Genomic DNA, 21,018 nt, shown 5'->3' with positions numbered 1-21,018 from the left:
TGCCGACGCTTCATTTACCAATTCGCGTTAACTTCGTCAGGGCAATGATAATAAAATTTGAATTTTCCGAAATTATATAGAATGACCATTATGTGCACTAGTACTGTATATTAGGCTATATATATTATATATTAATATTATTATGATGTAAATCATTTAAAAACATTCAGTCATTCTATATATTTTCGCAAAATTCAAATTTTATTGTCATTGTCCCGACGAAAGTAACCCGAATTGGTAAATGAAACTTCGGCAGAAAATAAAGTTTTTGTTTTCACCAGCTGTGACTTATATTTAATGGTTGTTATGCCTGGTGATAACCATAGTATATTCTCGTCTTGTGAGCTTGTAACCCGGAGTTGGCCAAAGTTTCAATAAACGTGCAATCTGAAATAGTTTTTGCAAAATAAAAATTTTGAAGAGAAACATAATAACATTACGTTAAAAAACGAAACAAACTACATACAATATAGCCTATGCAGAATTTAGAGAGGTGATTAAAACAAAGTATTGTTTTAATTTGGATTCGGCTCAGTCTAAATAATTGTTTCCTAAAAACACTACCTAAGAAATACGAAATGCTTTGGTATATTTCGAAAGAAATATCAAACAAATTTTAAAAAATTCGAGAGAAATATGAAGAAAAACTCATTAAAACGTGACTATGGTTATGCCTCCAAAGCAAGGCGTGAAACATGTTTGACAACAAAACGGAAATAATATGGGTCACATGTAACTATCGTTTATCGCGTCATCCACAAGTATTAAACCACACCACCGTTTAATACAGTGATTCCCAAACTGTGTGCGGCACACTAGTGTACCGCCACAGATTCTCAGGTGTGCCGCGAAACTTTTTGGAATTTTGGAAAAGAACTGTATAAATATTTAAAATAAGGCATGCAGACAAGCATATGCGACTTAAAAGCGCTCTATCTGCTTCAATAGCTGATAATAAGCACATGTCCATCCAATAAGCACATCCATCGCATTAAAACGTGAAAATAAATTTTATTAAAGCAACTTTTCTTCTCTTGTAAGTGTGCCGCGAGCGTTTTATAATTTTTCTAGTGTGTCACAAGCTGAAAAAGTTTGGGAACCACTGGTTTCATAGCTGCATAGCACATATCCGGTTTCATTGTGATAAGTAGGGCGATACAAAGTCAATAAAGTAAATTTTATTTTATAAAGTCAATTTTTCTGTTTTTAGATCAATTTTTTGCTGTTAGGTCAATTTATGTTTTCACACAAGTTATGCACAATTTTGTTGCATAATATTTTCTTAACACTTTTACTTTTCAGTATTCCTGAAAAAATGTTAAAACCAAGTTGTAAGCTGCAGATGATTGCACAGGGCATAGCAAATTGACTATCAAAATCACAAATTGATGACGCATTGATGTAAAATACGATATGTGTCAACATTACAAGTTAAGTAACGGATGTAGGTAAGATGAAAAAACTAATAAACATTTTCAAATGCGCACAGATACTTTAAGCTTGGGAACTGTACAAAGAAAAGTTATAGAATCGTCGCCGTATTCTAACGGTATAAAAACAAAATCTGAGGATAAATATAGATATTGCACTACACCCGTCTTTGCACCACCTGTTATAACATGTTAATCAAGCTTTTTTATAACATCACGAGGCAAGACCTACACCAGGATATAAGTTTCATACAGATTTCACCATAGCATGTGACAGAAACGTGGACATAAGCAAGACGTGGGAGGTTTTTAAACGTTGCCCACGACGCTGCACGTGTTTATCATCTTAAAAATTTCAAAACAATTTTGAAGTTGTATAGTATACATTGTTGTATCTAATGCGTGGAATGATGTAATACCTTTGATTCTTTTCTTAACAATGCAGCAGGTAATTTTGAAAAAAGTTTTGGAAGGGGCAAGTGAAAATGTCACACCTTGTTTCATCATTATCACGTGTCGAAGTTGATATAAACTACAAGCTGAACGGTGCTTGGTCAAACAATCGTATTGCTACAGGGCGGCAAGACTCGCATACAAACAGGATCCTTGTAGAAGCTTTAGTTTTTCGATTTTAGCGGTATAATACATGAAGCTGAATGTCAGATATCTTTTAATCATATTATTATCAAACATGTAGTTTATCTTCGAAAAGTATGGTCCTTATGAGAACATTTTATTTTTTTTGCACAAAGTCTGTGTGTGGTGGGGGAAATGGTGCACTGTGCGATAGATAAAAACAGACCTGGCATGTTCTATTAATGTGATTACAATTACATTACTAGATAAAAATGCTTCGTTTTTCAATTGAGCTAATACGAGGTACAGAATAAGCTATTGCCCAGATCAGAGATAACTGTTATTTGTTATATAGACATGCTTTCCATAGTCGATCACGCATTGGTTTGACTATAACTTATCTCTATTATTATAGACAAGGAGCGAGGAGGATTTTGTAGGTACATTGTAAATAGTATAAGACTATTTCTATAAAAACATCAGAAGCAGCGCTTTATGATTTAATATTCCGAAAACTAATATATCGCTTTTATCTTCCTTATTTAGTATTTCATGCTTTTAGCGAGAGATATCTTTGCCCGTAGTTTAATAGTTTTTAGCTGTATAAAAATTGGATCAACATTTATACAAGTTATCGAGCATGGTATCAAATTTGAGGAAAGATGATGATTCCACCACCACCATTTCACTGAAAACTGGACCTGCAGGTATTATAATTTTAGAAGAATATAGCAGCTGATGAATCAGCAAACCAAATAACAAGAGGATCAACTAAACTTACAACAATCCCAATAGGGACTACTTCACGCAAAATCTAAAACTTTAGTAGACCTATACTTTGCGGTAGTTACCATACGTTTGCTTGCACAGAATTGACAACTGTCTTGAATGAGTTCGAGGAAGTTCAATGCAAGCAGGACAATGCTACGGCCGGGTCATTAGAAGTGATGGCTTCGACTGCTGGTACTGTGATCGGAATTACCAATCTCTTCACCATCTGTACGATAGTGGCAGTGATAAGAATAAAGAAAAAACAAAGCAACAATAGGCAGATACAACAAAGAACATCCACACAAACAACTTTCTATTATTTTTGCAATCTCGCCGTTGCCGACATGCTTGCTGGCTTTTTACTGCTGTGGATATTTTGTCTGCAGGAAGTAAGCTACATGGTGTTATAAGGAGGTTATAGTCATGAAAGTGAAGTAGATATTTTAGTTGACAATAAAAATATCACGAATTGGTTTTATTCTGAATAGGTCGTGCTCCCTTTCCGGACTCCGATCTCCGAACTGCTCCAGAAGAGTGTCTGGATTGTCACCGTCTGGTCGTCCATGCTTAGTCAAGTAATGATCGCTGTGGATCGTTATTTTTACATCAGCTCAGCAAGCAAACTAACATCAGATACTACAAAAAGAAAAAGGTAAAGTAATGAACTTGACATCAGAATAAATACGAAACTCAGCATTTCTATTTTATGGAAGTCATCTAAACGATTGGCTCTGTTATTCAGTGTATACGATTTCGGGTCACAGGTTGACAAGTTATGAGTGCGAATACTTGTTATGTCAGTGCTTTTTTAATTAATGATGACGACTGGTCAAGTTTACACATCATCAAGCGCTTAAAATTGATTTGGTTTACAGTAGAATGATTAGACACTTCGCAGCAATTTCCACGTTCTGTCGTTATCGAATTGTTTTACCGTTTTTTTCACGTTACATAATGACGTCAAAAATAAAGGCCAAACAATCGAAGGAAATATCGTCTTCCTGACGTGGTTTCTGCAGTTGAGTCCATTCTTACAACACCAGCAGGCCCTTATGTGTAAACCATCCCGTGATAGTAAACAAACGAAAGAAACGCTTGCAACGCGCTATTACAAAACTTTATTTCACGAAATTCTTCGAAGTTGTTCCATCACATGTTATTCTGTTCCATAACAAATTGATTACGCTCAATCTTAAACTATGCTTATTTGCTTAGTAACATACAGGTGTAGTGTTAAATAACAATTGAATTACAGTTTCGAATGAATTTTATGTCACAGTGTTCCAACGGTTTTTTCTTGAAAACGTCTCCTTCGTATCGTATGCCTTGCAGGCAATATTTACTAAAAAGCCGTTATCAATCTGGGCTGCAGCTAAACGTATTTTCATACCTTTGTTATTGTTATCATTTAGGCTGATGGGATGGGGAATTGCAATCACGTGGTTGATGCCTATTCTTATGTTTGTTGTTCCTGTGGTTACAAAATGGAATTGCCTCAGCGAATGCATTTGCCAAAAACCTGTCAACAGTACCAGCGATGTGTATTACATGATTTGCAAGCCCTTGGGAGAATGCTCTCAGGTAATTGCAACAGTGATGGCGATGGCAAGGATTTTTTTAAATAAAACCCTGTTTCTGTTGTTCTTGCAGTTCAACCCTCCCTTTACAAAGAGTTCTATGCTCTACCTTGGATTTGTCTTGCTTCTCATGCCAGTCATTCCGTGCGTCTTGTACGCTAAGATATATTCCCTTTGTCGGGAATCAACCCTGAAATTGCGGACTAACCACAAACACCCCTCTTTCAGCAGCATTTGCCCGAGCGTAACTGAAATGGGAAGAATATCAAAAGAAGCTAGCTTACACAGCCGAGGTCAATATGGTTGTTAAATGTTTATAAATATAAAGTCTATAGAACACTCCAAAACAAAAATAGTTATACACAACAATGTTTTGCTTTCAATACGTTCAAGCAGCTGTTACTTACATGTGTGCTAATTGCTAACATTTTATCTCTGCGCAGATGAAAGTTTATACTCGGTGGAAACGAGCTTTATAGATAAATCCGCTACGCCTCCACCGGTCGTCAAAACGTTATCAAACCAGTCGGACGAAATATTCAGCAAGCAGCAAACGGGGTTTTGGAAAAACAGATTCAGTGTAATATGGTGTTTGCAGCGCAATGCTCAGCATATGAGCGAAGACAAGTGCAAAGCACGAACACAAGAGCGCAGGTGCTCGAAACCAACGGCTGCAGATAGGAAGAGAGACAAGAAAGATTTGAAGCTCCTCCATACTCTGATTATCATCCTTGTCCTCTTCCTAATCAGCACGATCCCACTCGGAGTTCTTTTTCTGGTATCTTTTGACGAAGTGGACAAAAGATACGTCAAGGTTGCCAAAATCCTTCTCACGCTGTCACTGCTTAACTCCTTGTTGAATCCTTTGGTTTATTTCTGGCGCTTCCCGACCATGCGCGACGCATTCTGTCGCGTTTTTTGCTACCGCCGCGAAACCAAGGTCAACTTAAGAAACAACTCTACGACCTTAAGTGTAAGATAAACCAACATACGCAACAATTTTAATATTCATATGTACCGTCTCTGCCAGCAAACCTAGAAGAACCAAAGCAGGCAATCGCTCACGCTTTGGCCCTTGGAAACTGTTACTGATGAAACGCGGCGACGAATTTGGGAGGAGCTATATAACCGCCTTGATGTGTGCTGTATTGCTGAGGTCCACACATTGAAGATTTTTGTAACATTTCAACTACCGATAGTACGTGTGTTGTTTGTAAAACGAACTTGGGATGGTCATCTTCATAACGCTTGTTCAGTTTCAGCTTACAGCAAAAGCTTTTCGTGAGCTTTTTCTATCATATGTGTTAGATACTGACGTTTTTAAACCACCCTGTATTAAACTTGTTTTACTGTACATTTTATATATTTTTTTACAAAATTAATACTTATTTCTGTGCAAACTTTTTAAATATATATATATATATATATATTATTCATGTTGGTCATTCAAAGTTGGTCATGTATATATGAGCAACATTTGCACATAGTGACAGTGGTATGGCAGTTCGTGGTAAGAGTTACTAAAGTATATGACCATAGGATACTGGTAACAAGGGTAGTGGGTTCACTGGGTTGTGCAATGAGCTAAATTATACGGATTCGTACAAACACGAATTTCATGTTGGGTTGTTAGACGAACAAATTCCGAATCTTATCATATCAGCACCAAATGATAAAATTTTATCAAGACTTTGTCTAGTAACTTCACTTATAATATTTCGTGATTGCTTTATAATTTGCGTTGTTTCAAAAAATATAAATGCTGGCGGTAGAGAACCCTAATTCGTTTGATAAAAAGCCTTTATTTTAATTTACTAAATCAAGAAATTAGAGAGTGGTTTTTACCCTAAGTCACTAAATTGCTGGATAATGTTTTATTCTGGTTCTCTGTTATCGGTAGGCCTATTCGTATTTGTAGAAACCTTCCACAGCACAGTCGATATTCGGCGAATTTATTCGGGTTTACGTTCGAATATCGGCCCAACCCGATACCTACATACATAGTATCGCAACAAATCAAACCGACAATTCTAAGAATTAGAATTAATGTTAGGCTTAGAGTTAGAGTTTGAAATCTTATGATGGCAGAGGATTAAAATCGTCGGGTTTGAGTAGTCGTATAAAAATTTATTGTCTCATTTCAATTTGACTGGCACTTTAAACGTGGGTCCAGTAATGGGTCAAAGCGGGAATAACACATTATAGCTTGATTGCTCTTTGTTTAGTGGTTTCCGCCGAGAAGTGCAAATTTAGGTAAAACCAAATAAAAATTAAAGAGAGTTGTATAGTAAATGACTATAGGCATAAATGAGTTAAGCTTAATTACCGATAATTAGTTAGTTAATACCGTTAGTGTTATTGCGGAGTTCTAGTCGTGTAAGTTATACTGAAATTTTAGGATTGACTCAAGGTTTTTATATAATAACATGCCTTCTAACACATAATGTAGCCATGTTATATTTCGTCACACTGCAAGATCTCCACGAGGGCACAAGTACAGGATTTCGCCATACTGCTTTTATCACTGCATGTTGCAAACCGGTACTGTCCCCACTCAGAAAAGAGTTGGATTAGCACTCCATTGTGGTGTAAGACCGGTATATAGCTACAGCGGTCGCAAGGATGTGTGATATATTAATCTTTGACCGGTGACGCACGTGTTCATTGTCTGATAAAATTTCAAAACAACATTGAAATTGTGGTATGGTATACGTTCGTAAATGACGTAATATGTCTGACTTTCCTCTTCTCGGTGCCGCTGGTGATTCTAAAGACGTTTTGGAGAACAGATTGCTGATGTCCAGAGGTGGGCAGTCGGTACTTTGAAAGTACCGTCGCTAACAGTACAGGTTCTTAGAAAAAAATGTACCGACGGTTCCTGTATTCGCTACTATTTCAAAAAAGTTGTTCGGTATTTTGCCGACACTTGGTATCGGTACTTTTTGTGTAGCGGATCCTGTGCAAGTACAATTTTTACCGATATTATGACCCCGCTAATGGTTACTTCAGGTCACAAAATATGTGAACTCACTCTTTGCGACTTTGTTAGACAATTCTAGATTAAAAAAGAACGAATTATGGCATTAAGCTTTAATCAGAATAAAGTTCTACAAAACATACTTATCAGAACCTTGAAGTAATCATTTTAAAAGTACCAAGTACCGGGACCGACTGACATTTCTTGGAAAAAGTAATTCGATACTTTATTTTCTAAAAGTACCGACGGTATCGGTGCTGAAAAAAGTACTGCAATACAGTAATTCGGTACCACCTCTGCTGATGTCGCAGGGTACTTTCTTCCATTGTTGTATCATGTGCTTGCTGTTGGTATAAATTAGGCTTTGGTGTTTCGTCAAACAGTGCTGGCTACTAGTTAGGGCGGCAAGGGCTGTCTACAAAAACGTGAACTTCATCACAGGGTATAGTTTCACTAATTGCGACTAACAGCGTCGTTTTTACTAAAATGCAATTATATATGACAGCAGTGGGCTACTAGCCCAAACTAGCTATTGAATTATATTTCAGAGATATTCTAATTAAAATCTCTGTCCATGTCAAATATCAGAAAGTGCATACTGTTTACAATTGGCACTTTTGGCAATTATGCACGAAGTAGGGTATACGTTTCTATTAAAACAGACAGGAGGCTTACTTGCAATATTGTTTCTAGCATAAATCTGAAGTAAAGTATACAAAAGTTAGTACCGTAATCATAATGACCTCTGTGTTTTAAAACGTATAGGCTATAACCTACTCTTATTGGATATTTTCCATCAAACATTCAGAAACAGTGCATTGTTCTTAGGTTAGTTGGAAACTATAAAATTATAAATTATTCCTATCCTATTCCATATTTGTTGTTCTTTATAGAGAGAGAAATTTGTTTATAGGTAAGGCCTACTTTGTAACTTTTCTAAACTGTTGCTGTAACCAACTAATATCAGATCCATTTTGGATTTATTCATCTTAACAAGCATGTTGTCGAATATGACCAATAATGGTGGGATGGTTTCACTGGAAACTGGACCGGCAGGTATTATAATTTTAGAAGAATATAATAATCAGCTGATGAATCAGCAAACCAAATAACAAGAGGATCAACTAAACTTAGAACAATCCCAATAGGGACTACATTAAGCAAAATCTAAAACTTTAGTAGGCCTATACTCAATGTTCCCTCTAAGCTGCGCGTGTGCGCAAATGCGCACTGCTGACACGGTCTTCGCGCACAGAAAATCTGTGCTGCGCACAAGAAAAAAATCCAACCGGAATTGAAAATAAAATAAACGCATATTAATGGCCACAGTGCGCACGTCTGATGTTGCTCACAATGGTCCGAGGGACCGCTCAGGGAGTTAGTGTGTTTGCTTAGACTCGTAAAAATTAGAGGGAACATTGCCTATACTTTACGGTAGTTACCGTACGTTTGCTTGCACAGAATTAATAACCGTCTCGTATGAGTTCGAGAGAGTTCCCTGCCAACAGGACAAGGCTACGGCCGGGTCGTTAGAAGTGATGGCTTCGACTGCTGGTACTGTGATCGGAATTACCAATCTCTTAACCATCATTGCGGTTTTGGGCAGCAGAAAGAAACCCAAATCCACGCAAACAACTTTCTATTATATCTGCAATCTCGCCGTTGCCGACATGCTTGCTGGTTTTTTACTGCTGTGGATATTTTGTTTGCAGGAAGTAAGCCACATGTTGTTATAAGGTGGTTATATTTATGAAAGTGAAGTAGGTTTTTTAGTTGACAATAAAAATATCATTGGTTTTATTTTGTGTAGGTCGTGCTCCCTTTCCGGACTCCGATCTCCGAACTGCTCCAGAAGAGTGTCTGGATTGTCACCGTCTGGTCGTCCATGCTTAGTCAAGTAATGATCGCTGTGGATCGTTATTTTCACATTTGTTCAGTGATAACAACAGAAAATATTAAAAGAAGAAAAAGGTATAATTAAACTTGGCATCAGAGCAGAAACAAAAATTTGCATTTTTTACTTTATGAAGGTGGTTAGCAGGACTAGTTCAGCTCATCTACTTATTGTATACGCTATGAAGTCACAGCCTCACAGGTCGAGTGTGACGTGAAAAACCTATGTGGCGCTTAAAATTGCCTTATTTCGTACTTTGATTATATCAGACACTTTGCAGAAATCTCAATGCTCCAATGTTGCCGTTTACAAGTTATCGAATAGATTTTGACGTCATTATAGACCAAACAATGGAAGGAAATATCGCCTTTCTCATGTGGTTTTTTGCACACGAGTCTATTCTTGCTACACCAATAGGCCTGTAAACATCTTGTTGCAATATACATTTAGCAAACAAACGTAAACATATAAGCGAATGCTTGCAACAGGTCATTATCATTACAAAACAGTATTTAGTGAAATTTTACTCAAACAATGCGGCCAACCATGTGCTGTAAAATCCCAACTAAATTAGAATTTCGCATGAATTTAATGTCACCATGTTATCGACTCTTTTTCTTGAAAACTTTTGGTATGATCGTATGCGCTGAAAGAGATGGTTATAAAGGTCATTACCACTATACGAGCTGCAGCTCAACATATATTACGCCGTTGTTATCATACAGGTTACTAAAGTGGGGAATTGCAATCACGTGGTTGATGCCTATTCTTATGTTTGTTGTTCCTGTGGTTACAAAATGGAATTGCCTCAGTGACTGCTTTTGCCAAAAACCTGTCAACAGTACCAGCGATGTGTATTACATGATTTGCAAGCCCTTGGGAGAATGCTCTCAGGTAATTGCAACAGTGATGGTGACGTAATAGGCTTATTGCTAACAAACGTAAGAAACGTTCACAAGTGGATCTGCTCTGAACTTCATTCGTTGAAGTATAAATGTGTCGTTTTATAAAAGAAGCGCACGTGAAGTTTGATTTCAGATTTTCTTTATACATCATCGACATGTGTTACGAAAGCCTATATAGGCCTACAGTGTTTGCTTTATTTTATCTATACAGTAAACTTTTAGCACTGCCTTAAGCCAAACGGTTTTTTTCCATCTTTAACAAATCCCTGGATCACAGATTTTGCGTTTTTTGTAAAAAAATAGGTTTTTAAAAAATTAAGCCCTGTTTCTGTTGTTCTTACAGTTCAACCCTCCCTTCACAAAGAGTTCTATGTTCTACCTTGGATTTGTCTTGCTTCTCATGCCAGTCATTCCGTGCGTCTTGTACGCCAAGATTTATTACTTAAGTCGAAAAATGACTCTGAAATCTTTGGGCAATCGCAACCGCCCCTCTTTCGGTAGCACTTCCACAAGCACGAATCAAAAGGAAAGGACGATTAAAGAAACTTGCTTAAGCAACCGAGGTAAATATTGTTGTTGAAATTTTATAAATGTAAAGTCCAAAGTGCTTGAAAAAAGTGTTTAGGCAACAAGGTTTTACGTTTGGGAATTCGGTCGTACCATAGGTTAGTTGCATATGTGCTAACATCTTAGCTCTGCATAGACGAGGTAGCAGCTACGCCTTCACTAGGAGTGAAAACGTCAACTCACCAGTCGGTTAGTGTTTGGTTCAAGCAGCGCAATGGTCACCACATGAATCCAGACGAGTGCAAAGCGCAAACACAAGAGCGCAGGCGCTCGAAACGGGAAAAGAAGAGAGACAAGAAAGATTTGAAGCTCCTCCATACTCTGATTATCATCCTTGTCCTCTTCCTAATCAGCACGATCCCACTCGGAGTTCTTTTTCTGGTATCTTTTGACGAAGTGGACAAAAGATACGTCAAAGTTGTCAAAATCCTTCTCATGCTGTCTCTGCTTAATTCCTTGTTGAATCCCTCGGTTTATTTCTGGCGTTTCCCGACCATGCGTCAAGCATTCTGTCGCGTTTTTCGCTGCCGACGCAAGCCCAGCATCAACTTGAGAAAAGAATCGTCGAACACAAAGGTGGAAGAATTAGCATAACATAGGCTACTCTTAAAGCAACACAGAACATCCAACTTACAAAATAAGGTAGAAGGCTAGAAGCGGCAACGACAACGCCATAAAGACTTGATCACCATCACAGCTATATGAATATTGTTGTTTCACATTTCATGTCCACCACTACTTTGCTGGTATATCTTCTCTCATATAAGACATTGATATAACCAGGTTTTTTTTAAGGTTTGGTTTGGGTGACCGCAAGTGTTTCATTTAAATACCAAAAAATAGCCATATTTGCTTAAACCTAAGCATATTTGCTCAAATTTTGGGAAACCGCTGAAGAAATTTGGGGGACCGTTTCGGTCCCCCAAAACACCTTAAAAAAAACACTGGATATAACTAATAGTTCTGTTTTTGTTTTCCGAGATTAAGCATGGCGTATTATGGGCATCTTTAATTTTTATGCGAGTTGCTATGAATATCTAATTATCTATACATGTACATGTGCATTACTCAAAATGTCATGTTTGCATGTTGTTATATATAGGTTTTTCAGTACATAGATCGGTGAAAGATTTAAAGGCATGTCTACTGTGTAACGCACTTTTATTTCTATGATTCTCAGTACTTGTAAATTAATTTCTTGTAAACGTTTTTAATACAATTGCAACTGGTAACGAACGACATCATATAACGTCACTTAAGTACAGTATGTAGCGATATCACTGTTTCATATTTTAAGATATACATTATATGTACAAGGCGACAATAAACATTAACAGATAACTGTAAGATAACCGAGAAGGTAGAACAGCCGAACTACACCGACTCGTTTAAGTGCATTTAGGTCAAGAAATATATACATTTTCAAATTTCACCAAATATAACGTGGGTTAACCTTGTTAGCCAAAAATCAAGCATAAACTCCAAACAAACAAATTCTAGAAGCACAAAACCCAATCTTGTTGACAAACATGTAGAGACCTAAGCCAGTGGAAGTTGTGCGAGTTTCTTAAAGCTTTTTAAGAAACTTGATGTTTTTGGTTTCTCTGAAGTGTGTTGCATATAGCATTAGAGTTATCGTAATGTCATTTACACAATACATAAATATCTTGTCTCTTTCTCTGACTACATAAGGGCGTTGTCATGGAAACCAGTACATAGTTTACATGACATAGTTTTACAGGTTGGGGTTGATCCACTTGTAAGTGCTAGAATACTCGAAACCGTTCTTCTTGATAAAATCATCCGCTTCTGAGGGTCCGCGGCTGGAGAAAGAAAACAAACGCTTTTTAACAAATGCTAAATATTACAAGTTCGGGAGGAAATTTCCAGCAAAAATTTCGTTACCAAATATTAAATGTTTTAAAATTTGTGTAAATCTGCAGTTTGGTTCCACTATTAGAATGCGTAACGTAGCTTACAGTGGTTTACATCGTATTTCAAAATCCTAAGTAAGAACTGATGCTAAGCACTGTATTACTTAACACCTTGATAAGAACTACTCGTAATAGGAATACTTACGTTCCGTAGGTGTATAATATAGGTTTCACTTTTTCATTTTCGATTTTGTGCAAAACTGGAGTGAAAATTCTCCACGCTTCGGATAATTCATCGCTGCAAACGTCAAGGTCAATTTTAATGACTAAGCACAACTGTCGCGATGTGTGGCATACAGTTACGACAACATATTGCTAATAAGCGAAAACAAGAAATAAAACAAATATACCTTCTCACGAAGTTAAGTTGTGATCCTGTGAATACGTCCAGCACCAGGCGCTCGTAAGCATCGGGCATATTCACATCCTGCAATGTTTAGCAAACTGATTCAAATTACGAGAGGGATTTGCTGCAAGTTTCATAGTTGTGTACATATCTAATGTAGGCCTCGATGATGAACCGTTCATTAGGTGATTAACGCAAAAGCAAATATCATCATTTATCTGATATTTATCTTAGAAAATATTATCTTTTCGTCATTACCGTGGTGGGGGTTAAAAAATAATGCCAGCTGCTATTAGCATGCGCTCAATGTACGAAAATAATAATAATTGTAATAACTTGATGTAGTTAATAACAACAATAATTAGTTAATTGATGTTAAAATTTTAGTTTTTTATAAAGAGCAACTCTTTCCATAACTATATCAATCTAAATATTCTGGTATTGACCTTATAACGCGAACTGTATGAAAGATCCATTTCAGTCTCAACAGGGTCGACACGCATGCCCGGTGTTTTAGTCATCATCTTGCAGTAGACTGCCTCGTTGGGCTGGACACGGATCACTAGTTCGTTCCGCTTCACTGTACCGCCGTTGAAAATATCGCCGGGTACGTCACGGAATTGTACTCGTACTTCAGCCTTTCGTTCGTTGAGTGCTGGAAAGTTTGGATTTAAAAATTTTTTATTGTGCCTTAAAGTAGAGCAAAGCTTGCGGACTAATGACTTTTAATCACAAGACTTCAATTCGACCGATAAAATATTAACCGATCAATGGAATAGATTCAACAAGAACTAAACTTACATAACACGCTGAGTGGAAAAATACAAAGTACTTCATTGATAGTCTGTTATGCCGATAGCACGTTACTCTTAAACTTCGATGTCGTCATAATACAATTTGATCACGCGTGAAACGCATGTATAAAACATGTGCCAACGTGGACAAGCACGCCTTGATTTATTGTCTCGACTTGCTATCACAATTCACTAACCTTTGCCACACTTTAAAATAAACGGCACACCGTCCCAACGTTCGTTGCGAATATTGAACTTAGCCACTGCAAAGGTAGGTGTTATAGAACCCTTCGGAACCGTTTCGTCGTCCAAGTATCCAAGTTTCTTGTCTCCTTCGCTATCGGGGTCACCAGTATACTGGCCCAGAACCATATCGTCCAAGGTCAACGGTTTAATGGATTTCAATACTTTGACCTACAAGAAATCAAGCAATTTTTAATTAAAGATGTAAACTACAACAGACTTCCCGTTAGCATTGTGTCTTTCGCCGCCATAACTAGAAAAATGATTAAAATTGTTGTTTATTTCTTCTTACTTTTTCGTCACGGATGTCATCTGCATCTTTACTGACTGGCTTCTCCATGGCGACTAGTGTGAGAACTTGGAAGAGGTGATTTTGCATGACATCTCTGTAAAAATGTCATTGACAAGATTTAGGAAAACTAAGTTTAAATAAATACGAGCAAGTCCCACACAAACGTTATCTATCTCCAACGTTATCGAATTATTCTAAAGATCAAGATTAGACATCTAGGAAATCGTGAAAGTAAAACCAACATACACATGTACAACGTACTATGCAAACAAGACTATACCTTATGATACCGAACTGATCAAAATATCCTCCCCTTCCAGCAGTACCGAATGGTTCTTTGAATGTGATAAGAACGCTGGCGATGTTATCACGGTTCCATATGGGACCGAATATGCGATTTGCGAATCTGCAATAACGATCTTGCTTAATTCTCTCTCCTAAGCTTACAAGAAATTTCAAACGTCACAATAAATCATTACAACGCTACAGTTCAGCAGCAATATAGTATCGTTCTAACAACATTGAAACGTTAAGCCTCTAGGCTCTAGAGTTAAGTGTAAAGTGTGACTGACTATTGAAATCGAACCTGAGAATTAAAAGGTTTTGAACCATCTCCTTGCCGAGGTAGTGGTCTATGCGGTAAAGATGTTCCTCTTTGAAAAGACTGGAGAGATGGTTTGACAACTTCTCGCTCGAGTCAAAGTCGCGACCAAAAGGTTTCTCGATGATGATGCGGTTCCAACCCCTGTAACGTCACAAATAATTTTTTTTACGACAGATAAAAACAAACGATTTACCTTAATAAAGATTCAATAAACTTGAAAAAAATAATACAATAAGATTTATCGTGAGTGTTAAATTGCAATAAATTTTTATTAGAGTCTATTTTCAAAGCATACAGCTGAATCCAGCTGTGTGTCGTGAGATGAAATAAATACGCTTTTCTTCTCACGAAATATGACCCAGTCCTACCCGTGCTCCATGCAAGTGGTATGAATATTTCTGGTCACGTCTTCAAAGACGGTTGGAGGAAGAGCAAGGTAGAAGAGTCGGTTGGCTTTGGTTCCTCCGGGGAAGGAGTTGATCTTTGAATTGAGGTCTCGGAATCCGGACTCGTCCGTGTACGATCCCTGCACGTAGGACATGTGTTGGAAGAAGGAATCCACTTTGCCTTTGTCGGACTCTTTCACCTGATGTAGAAAGATAAATGTTTTAGAAATAAATGAAAAAAAAATACTTTTTCAAAAATTTGTCCTCGACACAATATTAAATAACAATCCGTATCTCAGTTTATAAAGGTGAAGATTCACCGAAAAATTCATTGAATCTGGAAAGTTTTACAATCCGCGGTTAGATACCTTCATAAAGGGAATAGTTTTTTCGCGGATTTGATTCACATTCATCTTCGACCTCGCATACCCGATGAAGTGGATGTTGTCCGGTAGTAGGCCATCTCGGTACAACCACCTTATAATAAACAAAGCAGGATAACGTAAACAGTAAAATCCGCAATCATGTTATGAAAGCGACTGCGTCATCCCTTTAAGACAACACCGCACATACCACGCGAATCAACGCTGCGAGTACACGACCTGCGGTTAGAGACAACAAAACTAACGAAGCCCTGATGATAAAATGACTTTTGCAACGGCCCTGTATTACACATATGGGAATGCCATGAAGGACTGACGTACGGGAAAACAGGTACTTCACAAGTGGTGCTTGATTCTCAACAATGGTGTAATCTTTAAAAACTATAAATCAGCGATCCAAACCGCAGCAACAACGCTAGAAACAATGGTTTTGCTGCAAAAACGTTCTGCTCGCTTTAGATCACGTGGTCTGGTGAATTTACTGACATAGCGTCATAGCAGGGCATCAGAGACGTCGACTGGGTGCAAACAAATTTAATGAACAGAACGGTTGTAGTTCTAACATATTGTTGATGACTGCTTTCCACGTGTAGAAACATACCAAAAACGGTAAACAGCACATTGCGTTGCCTCGCTGGCAAATTTTCCATGAAAACATTACAGTTTAGACTTGGAGCGAGATAGATGAATCATGCGTTCGGCGCGTGATCGTAGCGTGCAATTAATGCTTGGTAATAACACGCGTTCCAAACACTAAACAACAAACGAGTAGCGTTGAGCAAAATTGCATACTATATGAGTACAGTACTGTAAATAGCATGTCTGCCCATGATTTTTGCGCGTGTTTAACGCATACTTTGGTCGTGATATGACGCGTGATTTAAAGAATTCCATACCGCAAAGTGTTACAAAATCTATGTCAAGAGTATGACCGAGACAGGAGACGTTTACTCCAATCGAGTAACGATACACAATAATATTGACAGATTTGATGACACTCTACGTATCAATCGTATTTTTGTGGAAGACACGGATATGACTATTAAACGATGGAATATTGTGGAATTTGGCGTTGTTGTGTGATTGCGATACTGTACATGATAAATACCGACTATGTTTAGAACTTACCACAGTGTTGGAAAGATTTTCTTTTTCGCCAAATCGCCCTAAAAACAAAAACACAAATTTGAGAGTGCTGTAATTGTAATGTTGCAAAAAAGCCTTGAAAAAATTATTGGATTTGAAGAAGGTGCTGTAAAAATACATAATGTCACTAATATTAACATTACTGAAAAAAGCATGCCACATGGAAGAACAAATGCCTGAAATATTTAATATTTGTCGCAACTTCTCTTTCCGACCATACTGAGGTCGTGAGACATCGTACTGTATGATCATTTTTACCCTCGGACATGATCAGTCTTTGCACGACTTAAACCAGCGATAATTCCTCATCATTCGAACCCTGACTTTTACTTGTTTAAAATTTCACGAAATCGTTGATTTTTTATTCACGAAGAATCATTTAATTCAAAAAATCCGTGCCTGCAATTCAATAGAAACTTAACTCACTCAAGCCTATTTCTTAACCCGACTATACCGAAAAACTATCCTTACCGATGCTCCATACATTACAAAAGTGTAGTCAATATGACATGGCGATTCTTGAGGTGCTGGAGCGGATTTTGTGGCGTCAAGCGCTTCTTTGGTGAACTCGACAGCACAGTTGTTCGAAATATCATATTTCACCGAGCTCTGTTCGACCGGTGTAACTTCTTGATATAAAATACCCATTTTTTTTCTGTATTTCCTTTCGAACACAACCGGTCGAAGTTTTACAACTAAAATTCTTAGTTTTTCGCTGTAACCCCGTCGATTCAATACAATCTTTTTCAGTATTTACTTCCCAATTTACAAGAGTGTAAAAAAGAATAACTCTATAATATCTATATCCCAATGTAGTCCACTACAGTGTCAACATCCATCAACAAAATAAGCACAAAGTAAAATAACGTGCTTCGAAACGGTTCGCATATTTATAGCGAGAGCTCGTTTGAGACCAAAGTGGAAGAAAAAAGAGCAGACACCAAGAGTGAGATAATAAAAGAAATAAAGAAAATCATTCGGCTGGTAGTACGGTATTATTTCTAAGTGACGTATACGAATAAGTAGATTGTTGATTGCTTTTGAAAGCCAAATAGTATCGGTTGCTAAGTTGGTTGGATATAACAAGTCATGTCAATTACGTAGAAAGCAAAAAAAAAAAAATCAGAAACACATCATCGTTTGTGTTGTGAATGTTCGTTAATATTTTTTTCACATGACTTTGTTACGTAATGGTATTTGGCGGGTTCATGTGCATATTTTCGTTGTAACCGATTTCTATCGCAAAAATTTGTGCCTTGAGGTAACTCCATAATCGAAATAAAATGTTGCCGCTAAAACTCCGCTTTAGGTTTAAGGGTTTTGTATAATTTCTTTTTAGATCACTCTGCTCAAAGTTGAGTTTTTAAGTTTCTTTTGTTGAAAATATTTGCAAAGTGGCGCAAGATTACACATATAAACAAGGGACTTGAAAGCATGGAAATTTACGGTATCAACGTCTGACGTAATATCTTACCGAAGCTCCCAATAAAACAGCAATATGGAGGATTTCACTAGTTTCGTCCAAAGCATCTGCTGGGTAAACGGTCGGATTCGGCGTGATTTTGATTCCACGAGAAAATATCTTATAATGCTTAGCCTTAGGGTGAACTTTACTTGACGGAGGCAATTCGCTTTCCTGGGAAATTCCCATTTTGGCGCCAAAATTTCAAGTTGACCAGCGTGGGAGGAAATAAGTACGGTTGACGCGCAATTCACGATGGTTTATAGCTGGTTTAAAGGAATGAAAATTTAAAACAACAATACATACACTAAATACCTTACTCACTAAAAGGCAACCAGATACAGTTTGACTATGACACTTCTGGTTCATACCAATACAACTTAAAGCAATAACCGCACGCTGTTAAAAGGTCCACTTTTGCTGACTGACTTAACTCTCATGCAAAAGGAACCCCAAAGTCGGTGGCTTAATTCTTACAATAACCCTGACATGAGCCTAATCTAGAATTAACATTACCTTGATTAAACTTAGCCTAACGCATCCCTATAAATTAATTCCTTTCGTCCACAAATGCTAGCCTACATAAAGGCAAGCAAACAATTCTGAACTTTACCTGAATATAAATGAAGTATACACATTTTGAAACATACCTTAAGGCCTAACTAGATTACAGATCAGTATCACCTTTCCTGACAAACTACATTTCAATCAATATCCTTTGCACAGTGATATCAGATTGGTATGATTTACACTTTGCTTGCATGACCACGTTGAACTGAAGGAATGCTCACTATGAAACAGATTACTCAGCACAGGTTTGGCCAATCAAAACCGATTGGGGTACAATGACTAAGCGACCAACCGTCAATGAAAGCATGGAATGCCTGCCGCGTAATGGCCGAACAGAAGTAGACGTTTAGTGTACTCTCAAAGGGCGTTTTCTTTTCATCAATCCATGAAAAGGATATTAAAGTATTATAATACCTTTTAATGTCCGGAGGTTTATTTATGCAGCGTCACCGTCAGTGAGCATAACTCGGACAGTCGTGAAATTTTAGTATAAGATTGTAACTTCCCTAGATTTCTTTCTTAATACAATAGTCACAGAACTTTTCTACCGCTCTAGCCTATTTCGAAAGAATTTCACAAATTCTCAACGTTAACTGTGTAATAAATTAATTACATCTTACTGCGCAGATGACAATAGAGCCCTATAGCATACTTCACAGAGTAGCGTAATTACAAGATATGATTAATGAAGATTACTTCATAGCTCCAGTCAGGTTAAAAAATACAGCAGGAATTCTCTTTGGGTTGCATCGTACACAGTACAGTACTCGCCCAGTACTTACACCATGCCTTCAACGCAGTGTTGTAAAGCTAATGCCCTTTTGGGCAGTACCAGAAAAGACATTACTATCAAACCATGATACCACGTTATGCACGTTTATAATTCGTGATGGCAAATCGTTTTACGGTAGCGTAAGTCTTTTACCTAAGCGATATATTACCGGTAAGCTTAATATTCCTCACTCGTAAAACTTACCGAGGCTCCCAAAACAATAAAGATGTGTGCATCTCCAACAAAATCCATGCTGAGGGTTCTCTTGAACATTGCCATGAGATCGACCACTTTTATCTCTGCTCCCGTGATGGGGTTTATTTCTTTGCTTGACGTCATCTTTTATTGCAATTGTTTTTTTTACGTAACGTGAAACGGTCGTGTTGACGTAAAATAAATTTAAACAAGAATGGCTATTATTACGCTACAATAACAAGCTTAGGGCAATATCCTGTAAAAACATCAAAACTTGATACGCAGTGCAGACTTGCAGCACAGCGACGTAACACACAAGTATTATTCAATCTTCTTACCACGCATACATGTCAAAAAGCGAAAATATAATGTGAATGAAAACTATAGCCTGATAAAATTTTAATGATGTAATTGCGGTTTTGCTTATCACTTGACCGGGCGTAACGTTTTGCCGTGTCATCATGACTCATGAGCAAAGCTAACGGATTTTAGATCAGAGGTAAATGCAATAGAATTGAGCATCGCCGTTGGAATGTTGTATCAGGCCAAAACGTCATGTCACTGTGCTAATAAAACAAGGTTAAAGTTTATATTGTAGTAAACTGTTACAGGAATATGAACTTATTGTGAAAGTGCTCATATTGTTGATGTTTTGAAGTACTGCACTAAATCTCGTTTATCATTGAATGTGTACATTAAAAGGTGTTGTTCACTAATTACTGTAGTGACTACGTCTAATGTCATGTAAAAATTTACTCACACATATAATTTACACAGAAAATTTGGGTTGTAACGGTAAAGATTCCAATGCATAACACGTTGTAACCTTCAACATTTATTACTGGTGACTGCTGTGAGTGAAAAGACTTAGCAAATTAAAACATAATATCTGCTTCTTAGCAAAAATCTTAAAATTTATCTTAACATTCTCAATATATCTGCAATACTAATACACAGTTACAAAAATTATCATCGTCTCGACCAGATCGCCTGGTGGAATTCAGACAAGATGTCAGTCATGGATATTCGAAAAAGACCAAGTCAAGTTTGGCTGTTGCCTGGCATACATTTCATAGCCAATTTCTAAAAACATGTATATAGCATGCCTGTACGTTAAATGTTTTATAAGCTTGACAAAAAATTGTCCTTAATAAGTTGCAACCCAGTAAACATTATTACTTGCACCTCTAATAC

General features: G+C 37.3%; 3 protein-coding genes across 5 annotated transcripts; 2 read left to right on the top strand and 1 right to left on the bottom strand.

Annotated features, from left to right (window-relative positions):
• Positions 1–2,218: 2,218 nt before the first annotated feature.
• On the top strand, positions 2,219–5,759 carry LOC143459667 (uncharacterized). The gene is made up of 6 exons (XM_076956894.1): positions 2,219–2,713; positions 2,877–3,166; positions 3,266–3,429; positions 4,190–4,358; positions 4,428–4,647; positions 4,798–5,759. The coding sequence occupies exons 1-6, from the start codon at positions 2,647–2,649 to the stop codon at positions 5,334–5,336; spliced, it is 1,449 nt and encodes a 482-aa protein (XP_076813009.1). The 5' UTR covers positions 2,219–2,646; the 3' UTR covers positions 5,337–5,759.
• A 2,489-nt stretch (positions 5,760–8,248) lies between these two features.
• On the top strand, positions 8,249–11,787 carry LOC143459187 (uncharacterized). Its single transcript, XM_076956213.1, has 6 exons — positions 8,249–8,387; positions 8,793–9,046; positions 9,142–9,302; positions 9,951–10,119; positions 10,474–10,693; positions 10,834–11,787. Exons 1-6 carry the CDS (start codon positions 8,330–8,332, stop codon positions 11,289–11,291), a joined length of 1,320 nt encoding a protein of 439 aa, XP_076812328.1. The 5' UTR covers positions 8,249–8,329; the 3' UTR covers positions 11,292–11,787.
• Positions 11,788–11,841: 54 nt separating this feature from the next.
• On the bottom strand, positions 11,842–20,114 carry LOC143459186 (glucose-6-phosphate 1-dehydrogenase-like). 3 transcript variants are annotated; one of them, XM_076956212.1, is made up of 12 exons: positions 19,834–20,114; positions 16,808–16,845; positions 15,665–15,773; positions 15,279–15,496; positions 14,893–15,051; positions 14,587–14,712; positions 14,307–14,400; positions 13,969–14,185; positions 13,424–13,632; positions 12,982–13,058; positions 12,777–12,869; positions 11,842–12,520 (listed from the first exon to the last, which is right to left on the bottom strand). In XM_076956212.1, exons 1-12 carry the CDS (start codon positions 19,966–19,968, stop codon positions 12,433–12,435), a joined length of 1,563 nt encoding a protein of 520 aa, XP_076812327.1. In that variant the 5' UTR covers positions 19,969–20,114; the 3' UTR covers positions 11,842–12,432. The 3 variants fall into 3 exon arrangements, with proteins under 3 accessions (XP_076812327.1, XP_076812326.1, XP_076812325.1); XM_076956211.1 differs by lacking the exon at positions 19,834–20,114 and adding an exon at positions 18,300–19,753; XM_076956210.1 differs by lacking the exon at positions 19,834–20,114 and adding an exon at positions 17,297–18,235.
• Between the last annotated feature and the right edge of the window lie 904 nt (positions 20,115–21,018).

This window comes from Clavelina lepadiformis, chromosome 5 (assembly GCF_947623445.1).
Source record: "Clavelina lepadiformis chromosome 5, kaClaLepa1.1, whole genome shotgun sequence".
NCBI classification, from domain to species: domain Eukaryota; kingdom Metazoa; phylum Chordata; class Ascidiacea; order Aplousobranchia; family Clavelinidae; genus Clavelina; species Clavelina lepadiformis.
The sequence above is the reverse complement of the archived record's forward strand: the minus strand, read 5'-3'. Positions and strand labels throughout refer to the sequence as shown.

Bases quoted from the DNA above. Each gene is read 5' to 3' on its own strand.
- LOC143459667 (XM_076956894.1), top strand. From the start codon at position 2,647: ATGGTATCAAATTTGAGGAAAGATGATGATTCCACCACCACCATTTCA. The intron at 2,714-2,876 runs GTATTATAATTT...TTGCTTGCACAG, and splicing joins ACTGAAAACTGGACCTGCAG to AATTGACAACTGTCTTGAAT. The intron at 3,167-3,265 runs GTAAGCTACATG...TATTCTGAATAG, and splicing joins GGATATTTTGTCTGCAGGAA to GTCGTGCTCCCTTTCCGGAC.
- LOC143459187 (XM_076956213.1), top strand. From the start codon at position 8,330: ATGTTGTCGAATATGACCAATAATGGTGGGATGGTTTCACTGGAAACT. The intron at 8,388-8,792 runs GTATTATAATTT...TTGCTTGCACAG, and splicing joins ACTGGAAACTGGACCGGCAG to AATTAATAACCGTCTCGTAT. The intron at 10,120-10,473 runs GTAATTGCAACA...TTGTTCTTACAG, and splicing joins CCTTGGGAGAATGCTCTCAG to TTCAACCCTCCCTTCACAAA.
- LOC143459186 (XM_076956211.1), bottom strand. From the start codon at position 18,476: ATGGGAATTTCCCAGGAAAGCGAATTGCCTCCGTCAAGTAAAGTTCAC. The intron at 15,497-15,664 runs GTATCTAACCGC...TTTCTACATCAG, and splicing joins AAACTATTCCCTTTATGAAG to GTGAAAGAGTCCGACAAAGG. The intron at 13,633-13,968 runs GTTAGTGAATTG...CAAACTTTCCAG, and splicing joins TATTTTAAAGTGTGGCAAAG to CACTCAACGAACGAAAGGCT.